This window comes from Lontra canadensis, unplaced genomic scaffold, assembly GCF_010015895.1.
Source record: "Lontra canadensis isolate GAN:19392208 unplaced genomic scaffold, GSC_riverotter_1.0 scaffold26, whole genome shotgun sequence".
Classification (NCBI taxonomy): domain Eukaryota; kingdom Metazoa; phylum Chordata; class Mammalia; order Carnivora; family Mustelidae; genus Lontra; species Lontra canadensis.
This window is the reverse complement of record NW_022631020.1, coordinates 19087596-19103958: the sequence shown is the minus strand read 5'-3', so window position 1 is coordinate 19103958 and position 16363 is coordinate 19087596. Positions and strand designations below refer to the sequence as shown.

At 42.8% G+C, this 16363-nt stretch overlaps 2 protein-coding genes across 6 annotated transcripts in view; one reads left to right on the top strand and one right to left on the bottom strand.

Moving 5' to 3' along the window:
* Positions 1 to 3821, bottom strand: part of LOC116871499 — a 57933-nt gene extending 54112 nt beyond the window's left edge. For both annotated transcript variants that reach the window (XM_032864219.1, XM_032864218.1), the window contains exon 1: positions 3690 to 3821. In XM_032864219.1, coding sequence (XP_032720110.1) covers positions 3690 to 3809 — 120 coding nt within the window. In that variant the 5' untranslated portion in view covers positions 3810 to 3821. The remainder of the gene's footprint in view (positions 1 to 3689) is intronic.
* A 937-nt stretch (positions 3822 to 4758) lies between these two features.
* On the top strand, positions 4759 to 12969 carry CLN5 (CLN5 intracellular trafficking protein). 4 transcript variants are annotated; one of them, XM_032864217.1, is made up of 6 exons: positions 4838 to 4913; positions 5408 to 5513; positions 7717 to 7882; positions 8366 to 8410; positions 9129 to 9354; positions 11986 to 12969. In XM_032864217.1, exons 3-6 carry the CDS (start codon positions 7799 to 7801, stop codon positions 12495 to 12497), a joined length of 867 nt encoding a protein of 288 aa, XP_032720108.1. In that variant the 5' UTR covers positions 4838 to 4913; positions 5408 to 5513; positions 7717 to 7798; the 3' UTR covers positions 12498 to 12969. The 4 variants fall into 4 exon arrangements, with proteins under 4 accessions (XP_032720105.1, XP_032720106.1, XP_032720108.1 ...); XM_032864214.1 differs by lacking the exon at positions 5408 to 5513 and having other exon boundaries at positions 4759 to 4913; XM_032864216.1 differs by lacking the exon at positions 4838 to 4913 and having other exon boundaries at positions 5307 to 5513.
* Positions 12970 to 16363: the final 3394 nt, after the last annotated feature.

Here is a 16363-nt window from a genome sequence, read left to right as displayed (position 1 = left end):
GAGGAAGCAGGCTCCCTGCTGAGCAGAGAGCCCGATGTGGGGCTCGATCCCAAGACCCTGGGATCATGACCTGAGCAGAAGGCAGAGGCTTTAACCCACTGAGCCACCCAGGAGCCCCCATGTATAATTCTGACTACCCAAAAACTTAACTACCCATAAGCCTGTTGACATAAAGCCTTACTGATAACATAAACTGTTAACACATATTTTGTATGCTATATATATTATACACTGTAGCCTTACAAGGAAGTAAGCTGAAAAAGAAAATGTTAAGAAAGTCATAAAAGAGGGCATCGGGATGGCTCAGTTAAGTGTCTTCCTCCAGCTCAGGTCATGATCCCTGGGTCCTGGGATTGAACCCTGCATTGGGCTGCCTGCTCAGCAGGAAGCCTGCTTCTCCTCCCTCTCCCACTTCCCCTGCTTGTGCTCCCTCTCTCGCTCTTTCTCTGTCAAATAAATAAATAAATAGAATCTTAAAAGAAAGAAAGAAAAAGAAAACCATAAAAGAAAATTTATTTATAGTACTATATTGTATTTATATTATAAAATTCTATGGATAGGGAGCCTGGGTGGCTCAGTGGGTTAAGCCGCTGCCTTTGGCTCAGGTCATGATCTCAGGGTCCTGGGATCGAGTCCCACATCGGGCTCTCTGCTCAGCAGGGAGCTTGCTTCCCTCTCTCTCTCTCTCTCTGCCTGCCTCTCCGTCTACTTGTGATCTCTGTCAAATAAATAAATAAAATCTTTAAAAAAAAAAAATTCTATGGATAAGTGGACCTACGCAGTTCAAACCCATGTTGTTCAAGGGTCAACTGTACAGGCCTTTTTTTTTTTTTTTTAAGATTTTATTTATTTATTTGACAGAGATCACAGCTAGGCAGAGAGAGGAGGAAGCAGGCTCCCTGCCGAGCAAAGAGCCCAACGCGAGACTCGATCCCAAGGCCCTGGGATCATGACCTGAGCAGAAGGCAGAGGCTTTAACCCACTGAGCCACCCAAGCGCCCCCTGTACATGCTTTTTAAAGAGATGGAAGAGAGGACTTGATTTTATTTTAATATTTTATTTACTTATTTATTTGTCAGAGAGAGAGAGAGAGAGAGAGGAAGAGCACACGCAGGAGGCAGAGGGAGAAGCAGGCTCCCCACTGAGCAGGGAGCCTGTGCTGGACTCTACCTCAGGACCCTGGGATCATGACCTGAGCTGACGACAGACACTTAACCAACTGAGCCACCCAGGTGTTCTGAGAGGATTTGATTTTATAGATAGAAACACAGAGGGCTCAAAACCATGGAGAATTGATTAAATTTATCTTTAAAGTCTTTCCAAAGCTGGGATTCTCAAGCCTGCTGAATATTAGAATCACCTGGAAAGGCTGAGGCCCCATCACATGGATTCTCTGGGACTGAAGCATTAGCTTGGTTACTGGTATGTCTTAAAATCTCCTGAGGTGATTCCATCAATTGTCAGAGTTGGCAACCACTGATCTAAGACAAGTAGAAAATAAAACTCACAAATTCAGTTAAAATTTCAGGGGTTTTATTTATTTATTTTTAAGATTTTATCTATTTATTTGAGAGAGCACAAGCGAACAAGAGAGGGGAAGAGGGGAAGAGGGAAGAGGAAGAGACACCCCGCTCAGCGGGGAGCCTGACGCAGGGTTCAATCCCAGAACCCTGGGATCAGGGTCCAAGCTAAAGGCAGACACTTAACTGAGCCACCCCCACCCAAGAACTGCTAAAATCTAAGGGGTTTTAATGTAAAAAACCCAAAGCAGACCATTTGGTCTTAGTTGACCCACTTCCACACAATCAACCCAACCAAGCTTTGGATTATCACCCCCAGTCTGCCATCAGAAATAATTCCTCTTTCCCCAACCACTGGACCCTGCAGGGGCAGAGTCATGAAGATTAGGAGGCAAGGAAGGAGGCTCAAGTAGGCACCTATATACTGGGGCCCTTGGTGTCATACTTTCTCCATTGACATCCACCTTACTTGGACTTGCAGGTCCACTTCTCCAGGAACTGGATAAGGCTGGTCTGAGTCAAACGTCCCTTGACTTACTGGGAAGGTTTTAGCCCCCTGTTATTAACCTTTGTATTTGATTAAAATATATATTAATAGTCTAAACATTCTCTCTTCCCTGTATTTTTGGTTTTGTTTTGTTTTTTAAAGATTTTATTTATTTATTTGACAGACAGATCACAAGTAGGCAGAGAGGCAGGCAGAGAGAGAGAAGGTAGGAAGCAGGCTCCCCGCTGAGGAGAGAGCCCCATGTGGGGCTAGATCCCAGGACCCTGGGATCATGACCTGAGCCAAGGGCAGAGGCTTTAACCCACTGAGCCACCCAGGCGTCCCTGTATTTTTGGTTTTACAAAACTGAGTAATATCTCCAATCCATGTGATAGATCCATGGGAAAGATTCTAAGCACATATATAGCCCATTATTAATAAAAAGGGAAAAAAAGCTTAGAACATTCTGATGGGCCAGAAAGATGAAAAAAAAAATGTGGACTGGTTTTTAAACCAGTAATTCTGGAAACAGATTGACTTGCAGTTGCTTTGAGAAATTAATCGGATCTACCTGCCCAATGTGCAGGTGAAGATAAAAATTTAAATTTCACCTAAACTCTACCTTTCTCCAGAGAATCCTATAACTCTATTTTTCCCTTTGAGGAGATGCCATACAGTTCCACTGGTGGGCGAGAGCTCAGTGGTTGATAAACATGATTTTATCAGACTACATTGATGTTCTGAGTACTCTTAAACTGAGCAAGGACCCAAGGGAAACCGATTGGATTATAATTCAATCTGTTTTTTTTTTCAAGATTTGAAAAACCATGAACTAGGGGTGCCTGGGTGGCTCAGTGGGTTAAGCCTCTGCCTTCTGCTCAGGTCATGATTTCAGGGTCCTAGGATGGAGCCCCGTGTCGGCCTCTCAGCTCATCAGGGAGCCTGCTTCCCCCTCTCTCTCTGCCTGCCTCTCTGCCTACTTGTGATCTCAGTCTGTCCAAATAAATAAGTAAACTATTTTAAAAAGTAAAAAAAATAAAAAATAAAAACCATGAACTAGAGAGAAGTCAGTATAATGAGAGATCAGGCAACAACAGTCTATACGCATCTTTAGCCTGGGATACTGGGGTCATAGCCAAAAGGAACAGAAGGCAGAACCAGACCAGAGCAGATGGGAGCTACGGAGAGGCTGAGTTAGGGCTAATATGAGGGACTGCTTTCTCACCATTAGAGCTCCCTACACCCGGACTGAAGTGTCTGCACTCCCAAGAGAGAAGATCCTCACCACTCACCACGGTGAACTTGAAGCTTGTTTCTATAGCTCCAGGAGGTCCTGAATAGGATGAGAAGCTCCCCTGTGTTCCTCTAGCATATCCCATTATTTGTAAACTATTACTTCGGAGAGCTGTATTAAGCCAAGCTCATGTAAATACCCACGGGGAGTCCTGCGGGTACCCTACCAAACTGAACATCACATTGCAGCTGCCATAGCTAGGATGTGTTGCCCACCCCCCTTCACACCCCCACCCCCCGCCCCGCCCAACTTGTTCAGGTCTTTGAAGAGGTCATTTGAGCCTCAGTGATGCCGAACTGAGCCGCGGTATGCAGGAAAGCTAGGACGGCAACCACCTAAACGCTTAGGTAAGTGGTGCCCCGCCTGAATTTCCACAGAATTCTCCAACCTGGGGCAGCAAGCCGGCAAAGGTGGGGGGCCTGGGGGTTAACGAATTCCCATTAGCCCTCAGAAGGCCTAGTAGGCCTGAGGAAGCCAGTGCCGCTCCCTTCACCCCAGCATGGTTCATGCGGGCGCCTATGGTCGCGGCAGCCCCCTCACTTATTCCCATACGCTTCCAGATACTGTGATGGTTCACAAGTGCTGTGGGTGAAGTGAAGGCAGGATGCTCTCTCGGGAAACAAGTGACAATACGTTATAACGCTTTTAATGTACTATTTATGGACATAAGTCAGTATCTTTGTAAAAAAGTGTGGCAGGCCACGGGTATCTCACCAGAAGCAGGGCGGTCTTGAGGTGGCTCAAGGGTCAGAGAAGGGTACGGCAGAACCTCCTCCCCCACGGCAGTGGTAGATCCCAACAAGGAAGAACATCTGGGGATAGGGGCGAAGTGGATTAAACGGCGTTTAGAGTGGAGTGGTATCGCGGGGTAGGACCAGTCATTCCTCCATTACTGTCGTCCTCACCGCACCACCACCGCCAAAGGAGGATTCTCTCACTCAAATGTTTGCGGTCACCTAGTCTGGACCCTGGGTAGCGGGGCGAGAGTTCCGTGCTAGAGACTCCAAAGGATGGGCCCAAAGCTGGATTTTTTGTTGTTGGTTTGGTTTGGGTGGTCGTTGTTGAGCGGAGGTCGGAAAATAGCTCTAAAGAAGGGGTGAACTTTAAACGGAGACGCGGGGCCAGAAGCACGGGCGTTCTGGGTCCGTTCTTTTAAAAAGGAGGCTCCGAGGCCCGGATGGAGCGCGAGCGGAACCCAAACGCCTTCCCGGTCGGCGAAGTTAGAAAGTCGCCACCGTGCAGGCCAGCCACAGCGGACAGGAAAAAGAAGCGCACTCAGGCTGGCGTCGGGTATCGCGGGGCGGAGTCTCCGGCCGGGGAGAGGGCGGGGCGGGCCGGACCCTAGAGGCCGAGTCCCGGGTTGGCGCGGCGCGGGGGCGTGGCTCCGCGCATGCTCAGCTCTCGGGCGGTCCGCGTCGCCCGGCTTGGGAGGTGCAGGAAGCACCACGATCCGCGCCATGGTGCGGGCGGGGAACGCCGACCCTGGGGTCCCGAGGCAGCGGGCCGCGGGCGCGGCGCCAGGGTGCGCGCTTTGGAGGTGGGCCCTGGCGCTGCTGTGGCTGGCGACAGCCGCGGCCGGCCCCTCCCGGCGCCAGTGGCCCGTGCCCTACAAGTGAGTGCGCGCGGCGCGCGGGCGGGGCGGGCGCGCGCACGGCTGGGGCTGGCGCGGAGGGGAGCCTGGGGCGGAGAGGCGCTCCCGGCGCGGTGGGAGACGGAGTTCAGCCGGTCGGAGTCGCCGCTGCCTGCCGCTCGCCGCCCTGGGGCCTTTCTTCGTCTCCTAACACTTGAGCAGATTTCTAGGTGATGAAGGCTCTGGACAGTCCCTAATCAGGGAAGAAACGGGGAGTAATGTCATTTTATTGAGTGACTTTTAGATGCAAGTAACCGACTGTTTGAATAGTTTGGGGAGACTTTGAATATCGCGTTTATTACTTAACGCCCTGCACGCCGTTAGTTATCGTGAGCGCGTACCCATTGGCACAGTTTACAGCATGACCTACTGGCCTGGGTTCTCTGGGACTTTACGTTTTTATCCCCCAAAGTCACGCGTCCTTGGGCCCAGGCACCCCGGGACAGTTGGTGACCTCGTTTGTCCCCCGTTTCCAGTCTGCGTGTAGGATGTGGTCGGAAGACCAGGATACAGACTGCAAACCTGTGACGATGATTGGAGCCTCTGACGTAGAAGAGTATTTACACGGCCTAAGACGACCAGGTGGTTAAACACACAGAAAGAAAACGTGCTGTTAACAATCAGGGAGGGCTTTTGAAAACGCACAACTATATCGGAGGACAGAACAGTGAGTGGGGTGTCAGGTGAACGCAATGGTCAGGAGAGAACTCCGGGTTCCAAGCTGGGCACCACCATCACTAGCTGTTCCGTACTCCGGATCTCTGTGACCTCGGGTCCTGAGTTAGCGGGAACAGTAGCAGCATTTACCCCCAGGTTTGTTAGGAGGATTACATCCAGTAAATGTCAGCTATTGTCAAGCCCGGATTAGTGTATTCTGCTCACGGAAAAGTTTGCACCACTTCCTTGTTTTGCTTGATATATATAAAAGGAGAAGTTTGGGATTTCTTGGGAAAAAAATTCAATAAAAGGTTCATAAGAAATAAAAAAATTAAATGTTCAATAAAATAAGGGATTGTAAATCCAAAACTGCTTCACTTAAAATTAGGGCGAGGTATGGACTATAACTCCATGATTCTATAAAAGTTTCTAATCTCAAGTGAATATAATAAAATTTAACTTTATTAAGCTCATACAAATTATGCTTTTGAAATTACCTTTGACCTGCAAGAGGTTTAGCTGTGACCAAGTGAAAACTGTATATAGTTATGTATTTGTTTAAACCAGATGAGCACCTGTAAACAGGTAAGAAGTATACCTGAGTCTCATAAACTTTGTGTGGGGTGGGGGATAATATTTTTGGCTAACATCAGTATTCTAACTTCTTAAAATAGACATTTTTGTTGCTGTGTTAGGGTTATAAGAGAACAGATCTTTCTAAAACCTTAGAGATCCAGGATTCCTCGAGGGTAGATGGAGGCAGCCTCTTTCTTTCATCGGTATCTTCCAGTGCCACATACTGAAGGTGACCGGGGGTATCTGCTACTACTGTCCACACCCTAGCCCTACTGCCACGGCCTTCTCTGGGGTATTCTAGTTACATTATTACAGAAATCTCCTACCTGACCTCTGCCTTAACTTCCTCTCTCTCACTGCTGTCTTCTAACTCATAGAATAAGGTTTGTTTTCTGGCAAATCCAGTCAGACCAGGTCTACTACTTAAAATCCTTGAACCTCACTCTGGGGCTCACTCCTCACCAGTCGCCAGTCGTAGCTTCCAGGGGTTGCCCATCTTGCTGCATCAGTGCAAAATGACAGTCCCTGCCTCCCTCTTCTGCCAGGAAGGCTGAATTCCTCATTCATAGTCTTATTTACTTCCTGTCTTATAATACTTAATGTTTTCTCTATTTTTGTGTCCTGACCTTCGGAAGTATTTTAATACCTAAGCCAGGTCTTCATCTCTTTCTTTGCCCTCCTCATCTCCACATCAGGTAGAAGTGATTTCTTTTTTGGGCCCATAGGACTCTGAAGGGAACCTCATTTTAATTTTGTTTTCCTCCTTCCTAGTATAGCGTCTGACTCATAGTAGAGCTTGAATAAAATTGGTTGAAGGATCATTGGTCAATTTCCTTATTTAAAATTGTTTATAAAGATTTTATTGGCATTATTAAACAATTCATGAACTGGGGCCACATCCCACCTAGCAAATGAAGGGGCACTCCTGTTGGTTAATTCTTAAGAAAATAGAAAATATATTCTATTTCATCATAATTATTTTGGAATCATCTTAACATGGAGTGTTTAGATAATTAAATGTCACTTGAAAATACTACTTTATTCAGTAAATATTTGTCTACTAAATAAGACCTGATCTGTCAACATTTTAAGATACAGCCCCCATTTTCAAGATTTTCACAGTGGGAGGAGGAAACTAAGAAGCATGCATTTATCAAAATGCTTTTAATGTATCATTTGCTATCAAAGCCATCATTGTTGGGCGCCTGGGTGGCACTCAGTGTCTGCCTTCAGCGCAGGTCATGACCCAGGGGTGCTAGGATCAAGTCCCAGATCAGGCTCCCTGCTGAGTGGGGAACCTGCTTCTCCCTCTCCCTCTGCCTGCTGCTTCCCTTGCTTGTGCTCTCTCTCTCTACTAAGTGAATAAATAAAAATAAATAAAGACACCATTGGTATTTGTTCACAGGATAACAGAAAATGTTTAAACACCATGGGCTAAAATTTTGAATGTTTTCTCTGAAAAATGTTATTGACATTTTCTGGATTCGAAAATGTGCAAGAAGAACCAAATTCCTATTCGAATCTAAGTTAGTGGTTTCTTTTTCTCTATTAGACGCTTTTCCTTCCGTCCAGAACCAGATCCTTATTGTCAAGCTAAATACACGTTTTGTCCAACTGGCTCACCTATCCCAGTTATGAAAGGTGATGATATCATTGAAGTCTTTCGGTTACAAGCCCCAGTATGGGAATTTAAATACGGGAACCTCCTGGGACACTTGGTAAGGCTGCGTCTTGATCTTATAACTTTGGTTAATTAGATGATTTATTAAGTAGATTTGAGGGAATAATTGCCATTCAAAGGGCTAATTGGAGATAATGTTTAATTGGTGTTCTTCATGTTTAAAATGAATAGTCAGTGGGGCACCTAGGTGACTCAGTTGCTTAAACATGTGACTCTTGGTTTGGGCTCAGGTCATGATCTTTGGGTCATGAGTTCCAGCCCTGCCTCAGCTCTGTGCTTGGGGGCAGACTTGGCTTGAGATTCCCTCTCTCTCCCTCTGCCCCACACCTCTCTCTCAAGGGCATGCACGTATTCGCAAGCTTGTGCACATGCGCTTGCTCTCTCTCTTTCTCAAATAAATAAAATCTTTAAAATGTGTAGTCAAAAAATATTACTGTATTTTGTGATCCTGACAATAACAAATGCAGTTGCTCTAATCCTTTTTGATTGTTCCGTATCCATACCCCACTCCTGTACCCAGCTCTTGGAAAGTAAGAAAGGAAGCCCAGAGGAAGGGGCAAGGCAGGTGGGAAACATTTTACTTCCGGTCCCTGCTGTACACACTTCTGCTAGGATCGTCACCGCTTGACCCACTAATTCTCCTGCAAAGTATATAGACTGCCTGAGACTGTGGCACGGAGCTTCTCAAACCAACTCTAAGGGAATTAAGAGCATGTCCATATAGCAGACATCCTTACTATCTGAGATAGGCAGCAGTGGTCAAAACCAGAGTGGAGGGGCACCTGGGTGGTTCAGTGGTTTAAAGCCTCTGCCTTCGGCTCCTGTCTTGGTCCCAGGGTTCTGGGATTGAGCCCCAAATTGGGCTCTCTGCTCAGCGGGGAGCCTGCTTCCTCCTCTCTCTACCTGCCTCTCTGCCTGCTTGTGATCTCTGTCCGTCAAATAAATAAATAAAAACTTTAAAAAAAATGAAAAAAAGAAAAACAGTGGAATGGTGAGTGCTGTGAAATGTGTAAGCCTGATGATTCACACACCTGTACCCCTGGGGCAACTAATACATTATATGTTAATAAAAATAATGGGAAAAAAAAAAAAAGAGTGGAGGAGAGCCTGGAATTTGAGGAGCCACAGAGTGGACACAAGAATAGCAACATGGAAGAGGAATGGCTGAGCAGTTGTTCTACCTACCTGAACGCAGTTGTGTTATATTAACATTTTCTCCCATTTGGTTCCTGGACCAGTGGGTCCTTCACAAATGCTTTTATACATGTATGGTTTTTACACAGAAAATTATGCATGATGCCATTGGATTCAGAAGCACTTTAACTGGCAAGAACTTCACAATGGAATGGTATGAACTTTTCCAACTTGGAAACTGTACATTTCCCCATCTCCGACCTGAAATGAATGCCCCTTTCTGGTGTAATCAAGGAGCTGCCTGCTTTTTTGAAGGAATTGATGATATTCACTGGAAGGAAAATGGGACGTTAGTTCTAGTAGCAACCATATCAGGTAAGTTTCAAAAAATATGGCAGTATCTGACGATTACATCAATATCCAAATTAAAAAAAAAACTACTTCCATTGAGACATTTCAGTCATGTTCTACTCTCGATATCAGTTTACAAAATGTACTTCTGGAAGCAATAACTTTTGACCCAAACTATTGCCCATGCCAAGTTCACCTTTAGGTGATGGATAGTGTCTCTCCTCTATTCCATGGTTAAAAAAAAAAAAAAATGATAAAATATTTTCTGCAATTAAATTGGACCTTCTAAATGAAATGAAGAAAATCCACAAAATGCTTGACAAAATAACTGATTAAAGGTCCTGTTCACTGTATCTGGAAAAAGACTTTTAGTGATGATACCATATTTTTACGTCAAGAAATATTAATAGCTGTCTCTCATGGGGCCTTACTCAGGGCTCAGCAGCGGTTCCAAGTGCTTTATCTATATATCACATCATTTATTATCATAACCACCACCCCCCGAAATAGATACTGTTATTCTGCATCCCCCCTCATTTTACAGATAGGGAAACTAAAGCACGAAGTGGTTAAAGTCACACAGCTGATAAGTGGGATTCCAGCCCTGGCAGTGAAGCCCTATTGACCATTTTCTTAACGACTTCGCACCATTGCTTCCCAAAATATACGTGATCTTACAAGACTTGAGGCTCCTCGAGCAATTGAAATATTTTATCTCTAAGATTTTCTTAGATTTTTTTACTTTTGAATGTATTGGAAAGTTGCTGAAACACTTAGAATTTTGCTTCATGTGTTGTGTTGTTGGGTAGTGATGAAAAAAGTTCAGAGCTTTCATTGGAAACTGGTGTGTGATCTTGGGTGACCTTTTACTTTCTTGACTCATTACCTCATGTGTAGAGTGGGGATGAGACTACCATTGGATCCTAGAGGTAGGCAGCTTGCCCATGTGATTCATAGAGCTCTGCATTATAATTGTTGCTCTCCGAGAAAGTGGAAATAATCTGGAAGGAAAGCCCTGTTTGTGAAAAGAATTTTGCAGTCAACCACAAGACTTGAGGATGTTAACATGCTTTCTACTTTGATAGCTCTTTGCACAGCATTTTGGATTATGTTATCTCACAGTTCAGTGAGGAAAGGAAAATACTCTTCTTTAATATGTAAGAAATTGAGGGTCAATCAGGTAGCATGACTTACCAGGCTCTTACAATCACAGGTCTGGTTGTAGAACCAGGGATAAAATGTCATGTGGGGATCTTCTAACTATAGTCCATGCTGTTATCTGATCTTCCTTACTGCCTTCTAATTGATATGCCCCAAACCATCCCAACAATATCAAAGTCCATTTCTCTTTTAACTGTGCTCGGTGTTCATACTCTTCTTTTCATTCCAGGTCAGTTACATTTCTTCTTTCTCTGTCCACCTACCTTACTCTCTGAAAATCCTGACAACAGTGTATGATATGAACAAGTGATCATTATTTCATGTAAAATAGTTTGTAATATGCTAGTACTTAAATCTTTCAAGTTATCCTTCTGCTTTGTGATTAATCCTGTTCATTGATGTTTTCTCATGTTACAGAAGTGTTTTGAAGTATTCTTATCTCTTAATTTTGGCAGTGACTTTTTAAAGTTGAAGAACACTAAGAACGGTATCCCCAGTTCTAAGAAAACAGGCTTTATATTATTCCACAATTTTAATTCCATAAATTGATCAAAGCAGCCACTCTTCATTTTATAGGACACGAAGTATTGATTTTATAGACTCAAGTTTGAGCACTTAAGAAAGGTTCACACAAGGTAACAAGGTGAAATGTTGGGGCCAGGCTCTATTAGGCATTGTAAATGCCCAGAGGAGGTTGTAACCATGCAAAGTATGCTGTTCTGTTAAATTTTGGAAAGATTAGTCTCGTACAAGATGGTAGGAGAGTGTGAGATGTTCTGGAATCACATCCACAAACGTGGCTAAAAACATTTCCACTTTAGTTCTTCATTTTAGGAATGGTTAGTGGATGGTTGTAAGCAGAACCCCAACAGCTACAGTATAGAGAGAAAAGGGAAATAACAAATATTCAAGGAGGATAAGGTATAGTAATTAATTTCTCTTGTAACATTAGTAGGCCAGCCTTCTAGAGTAGCCGGACCCCCGGCTGCTGTTCATACTATATGCACACTGTGCATGTGACAGAAAAATTCTGCATTGCCCCCTCCTCCATTCTTAACACTGCCTTTGTCCCATTCACTTTTACCTCTTCCTCAATTTTTTCCTTATTTTCTTTCTTTTGCTTCTGAATCCAAGAGTTGTTGAGTGGGGTAAAGAGAGGGCTCCTGCATGTATCTAATTTTGCTTTTGACTATACCTTAAATGTTTATAGAACTGGTATGTAAGGCTTTATACACCTATTATAGCTGATGTTAATGATTCAGAAATACCTGGTGCCTTGAAAAATAGAGTAAAAATTGGCTGAGCTTGGACTCCTATTGTGAGATGTAGGTTTGGAACTATTAGTATAAATAATAAATAATTAGGTAAATAAATAATAAAAACTATTATTTATTCATGCCCTTAATCATCAGGTCAGAACATTTTCATAAAACTATTTGTTTAGGTTTGATGCTCACATAGGTTTTTTTTGTTTTTGTTTTTGTTTTTAACTAGGAAACACATTTAACGAAATGGCAAAGTGGGTAAAGCAGGACAATGAAACAGGGATTTATTATGAGACATGGACTGTGCAAGCCAGCCCAGAAAGAGGGGCAGAGACATGGTTTGAATCCTACGACTGTTCTAAATTTGTGTTAAGGACATATAAGAAGTTGGCTGAACTTGGAGCAGAATTCAAGAAGATAGAAACCAACTATACAAGAATATTCCTTTACAGTGGCGAACCTACCTATCTGGGAAATGAAACATCTGTTTTTGGGCCAACAGGAAATAAAACTCTTGCTTTAGCTATAAAAAAATTTTATTACCCCTTCAAACCACATTCGTCAACTAAGGAATTTCTGTTCAGTATCTTGCAAATTTTTGATGCAGTGATTGTACACAGAGAGTTCTATTTGTTTTATAATTTTGAATATTGGCTTTTACCTATGAAATTCCCTTTTATTAAAATAACTTATGAAGAAATCCCTTTACCTAACAGAAACAAAACACAGTCTGGTTTATAAAATTTTAATTCTACTGCTCTTTTTTTCTGTCACCAGCATATGTGTTTTTCAAGGGGTGATTACATTTGTGGATTTCCTAGGCTTTTCTGTCTTGGAGCAGAAATGCACCTGGGCAGAACGGCCACCTATCATCTCAGGACTGTTCTTCGAGAGAAGCTGAAACACTGCATTGGCCAAAGTGAGCACATTAGGTGACCTTGATTTCAAACTCCAAGCCTCTGTTAATAAGAATTATAGTTCGTATCAGATATGTAGGATCTTTGGGCCCTGTGTTTTTTTAAATAGTGGATATGGTATGCCAAGATTTTTTAAATACCCTCAGTGACATTCATGATGGGAGGTACTTTTTTCTGGTATGGTGTTAACGCTTTTTCAGTATTTTTTGGTGGTTTAGACTGACTTGACAGCTTTTATAACTTTGGGGGACCAGGTCTAGTAGTTTGGTTTTGTTCTATTCACTTAAAGACCAATTTGGACATTTGTGCTTCTGGATGAGGTACAGTGTTAAAGAGCACAAGTTTCCAGCTAGCATTTTAGAATTAGCTAGTAACTGGCATTTTGTGATTTAGGCAGATGAGCATTTCTGAACCTTAGTGTCCTTATCCTTGAGATGAGTCGTCTTGTCAGGATTGTTGTAAAGGTTGAAGCCATATATGTTTGTCATAGGAAAGTTAAAGTAAATGGTCGCTATAATGATGATTCAAAGAACAAAGTGCCATCTTTGACTTGGCCTAATATAGTTTACATGCCAACCTTTCGTGGGTTTTATGGTGATACCCTAGACTTTGAGCTGGCAGTTGAATGCGTCTGCAGTGCTTCAGACCCAAGGGACACAGAAGTATCTGACTGCGGATGCACCTGGGTGAGCAGGCACCCCCTGGCTCCCCTACTCCTCTGGTAGTCCTTCCACCCAGTAGAGATGCCAGCTCAGTAGAAGAGGGTACACTTCTCAGACAGGGGACAGGTTTTTGTCAAGATCTCCAAGTAGCTGTGCTTCCATTTAGGGCCATCAAACAAGGTTTCAAACCCTTAGTTGGATGATCAACTGAACACTGTTCATAGAAAAAACACGAGTCAGTAAGATGGTGAAGCAGAGACAGACAATCTGTTTAATACATAAATTATGTTATTTAGTTTCTACTAACAGTTGAATGCCTCTTGAGAAGTTAGATACATTATCATTGAGTTCTCTTAATCCAGATGATGAAATTGGGGCTTAGAAGGTTGAATGACCCTTCCCTGGCTACCCAGCTAATGGTAACGGAGCCACATCTGAACCAGTTCTGTTGACTGCGTGGCATACATTATGAAGTGACGTTTAGTTGTTTTCCTCAGACCAATGCCCGTACCACAGGTTACCAACACTAGGTTACTAGTCAACTAGATACTGAAACATTATTTTAAATCAACTTATTGGAGTAATTTTGTTTCTGTTGAATCTAATTTTAAAAAAAATGGCTTGTATTTTGTAGGTCTTTTATTTCATTTGTCTAGGAATTCATTTTTATTGACTTTTTAGGCACTACAAAAAACCCAGCCCTTCACCACAGATAGCTTGAGAAGCACTGCAGTACTCTGCTTACTGCAGCACAAAGGCAGTCTTGCTCAAATACATGGGAAGAACTTTGTTTCACTGCTTACCATTTGGCCTATGAACTCATGTTAATAGTGCCTAAACATCCCTAATTAAGTTTGTCCCTTTAACCTGCTAGTTTAGTTGTCTTCAGAATGTCACAGATGTGGATCTTTGCATTACCACCACCTAGTGGCTGAATTCGGGCAATGCCAACTTTTACTGGATTTTTAGGAAAACTCATCTGGGAAAACAGAATTTTGGATTTTCTAGAACTGCACTGGGCAAACAAGCAAAAACTCCTGTGCCACATTTGTGTTAACTCTAAAGCACAGAACTTGGTTCTGTAGCAAAGACAAATGAGGACATCTGGATGTGGAACTTGAATTTTAAAGCAAGATTCTAGTTTAAAAAAATTCAGTATTTTTCAGTTCCTAAGAATATTAACAAATGAAGGAATTCTCTAAAAATAACGTAGACTTGGGTGACTAGAGCACAGAGCATAAAAATCACATTAGTACTTCAGAATTTATCAAACTTGTCAACTGTACTTATAAAATGAAGTAGGGCTTCTGGAGTAGAGATAGAATGAACATCCTTTCAAAATGGCTAGGCAGGAATTTGCTGATTAAATTTTGCTGCCCTTTGACCTGCTATATAACTTAAATGTGATTTCTATTTTTCTGTTAGTTTGTTATGAATGTGTAAAATTTCCTGTAAGATTGATTTAAGGCTTGGGAATAAATATATCCCCACTTACTAATTCTGGCTCAGTGTTAAGAAAGTATCCCACAAAGTGTCATCAAATATATTTTAATGGTTACATACAGGGGAACAGTCGAAAGGTTAAAATACTATTTGGAACCTTTGAAATCGGGAAAAAAATAAAGTCTTTGGAAATTGCATCTAGTTTTATAATCTGGTCTGGTGGTACTTAATGAATTTTGGGGGGACTTCATTTCCTTTAAGATCATTTATTTTTTATTTTTTAATTTATTTGACAGAGACAGACAGAAAGGGAACACAAGCAGGGGGAGTGGGAGCGGGAGGAGGAGGCATCCAGCTGAGCAAGGAGCTGGATGCTGGATCCCAGAACCCTGGATCACAACCCGAGCCAAAGGCAGATGCTTAAGGGCTGAGCCACCCAGGTGCCCCTCCCCCCCCCTTCCTAAAGGAATTGTTGGTATGTTATACAAAGAACAGTGTTCCAAGAGCACACACACATTTTGGCCAAAGTTTGTTTCTAGCATCTTCCTACTTACCCTTCACTATCCAGGTAACTTCCTGTGCTCTCAGATTTGCCTATCTACATTTTCTCCCCACTACTTAATAAAGCCTTTTACTGGACTGATTATTCTAAGGATAAGCTCTTGGTTCACTTTTGGAATAAACGGTTTTGTGTCTATTGTGTCCTATATGTCCTTGTGTTTAAAGTATAGTTTGGTGTCACGAAGCAGGTAAAATTTTTCTAGCTGCTTCATAAACTGAAGCTGGAGTCTGCAAAGACTGTTCCATTTTGTATGGGGTACAGATTACTTACAGCTTCTTAAAGGACCTAGTTCAGGCCTGGAGCCTTCTTCACACCAACCCCTCCCCTCCCATTTATCTATTCTAACCTCTTCTGTAAATATAAAAATTTCTTTAAATGTGTAAATTGACTTATCTTTAGTCGTGCCTGTTTTTTTTGTTTGTTTTTCTAATAGAATTGTTAAAATAGCCCAGATTACCAAAGGAAACTGAAGTTATTTTCTGGAAGCTGTGAAGACAGGAAATAAAACAATCTCAATAGTTTAGCAACTATTCTGGTTGGGACAGCTGGGTGGCATGGCACAGACCATCAAGCGTCATACTCAGGGTTGTGATCTCTTAAGTCATAAGATTGAGTCCCAGGGAGAGCCCAGTGAGGCTCTGTGCACAGCACGGAGTCTGTTTAGGACTCTTTCTTCCTGTGCCCCACCCCCCAGCTCTCTCTCTAAAATAAAACTTAAAAAAAAAAAAAAAAACTATTGTGATTGTATGGATTTATAGAAGACATTTCTCTATGAAAAAACTACCTGGGTTTAAGGCCTTTTATGAATTCTGTTTTAAGGGTGCCTGGGTAGCTCAGTCCTTAGGCATCCGCCTTCGGCTTGGGTGGTGATCCAGGAGTCCTCAGATAAAGCCCGGCGCTGGGCTCCTTGCTCAGCGAGAAGCCTACTTCTCTCTCTCCCACTTCCCCGCTTGTGTTCCCTCTCACTGTCTCTCTCTGTCATATAAATAAAATCTTTAAATATTTATTTATTTATTTATTTAT

What these genes read in the sequence shown, in the direction of transcription:
- CLN5 (XM_032864214.1), top strand. Translation starts at nt 4,759, where the DNA reads ATGGTGCGGGCGGGGAACGCCGACCCTGGGGTCCCGAGGCAGCGGGCC. An exon ending in CAGTGGCCCGTGCCCTACAA is followed by an intron (nt 4,914 to 7,716) that starts GTGAGTGCGCGC and finishes TTTCTCTATTAG; the next exon opens with ACGCTTTTCCTTCCGTCCAG. An exon ending in TCTAGTAGCAACCATATCAG is followed by an intron (nt 9,355 to 11,985) that starts GTAAGTTTCAAA and finishes GTTTTTAACTAG; the next exon opens with GAAACACATTTAACGAAATG.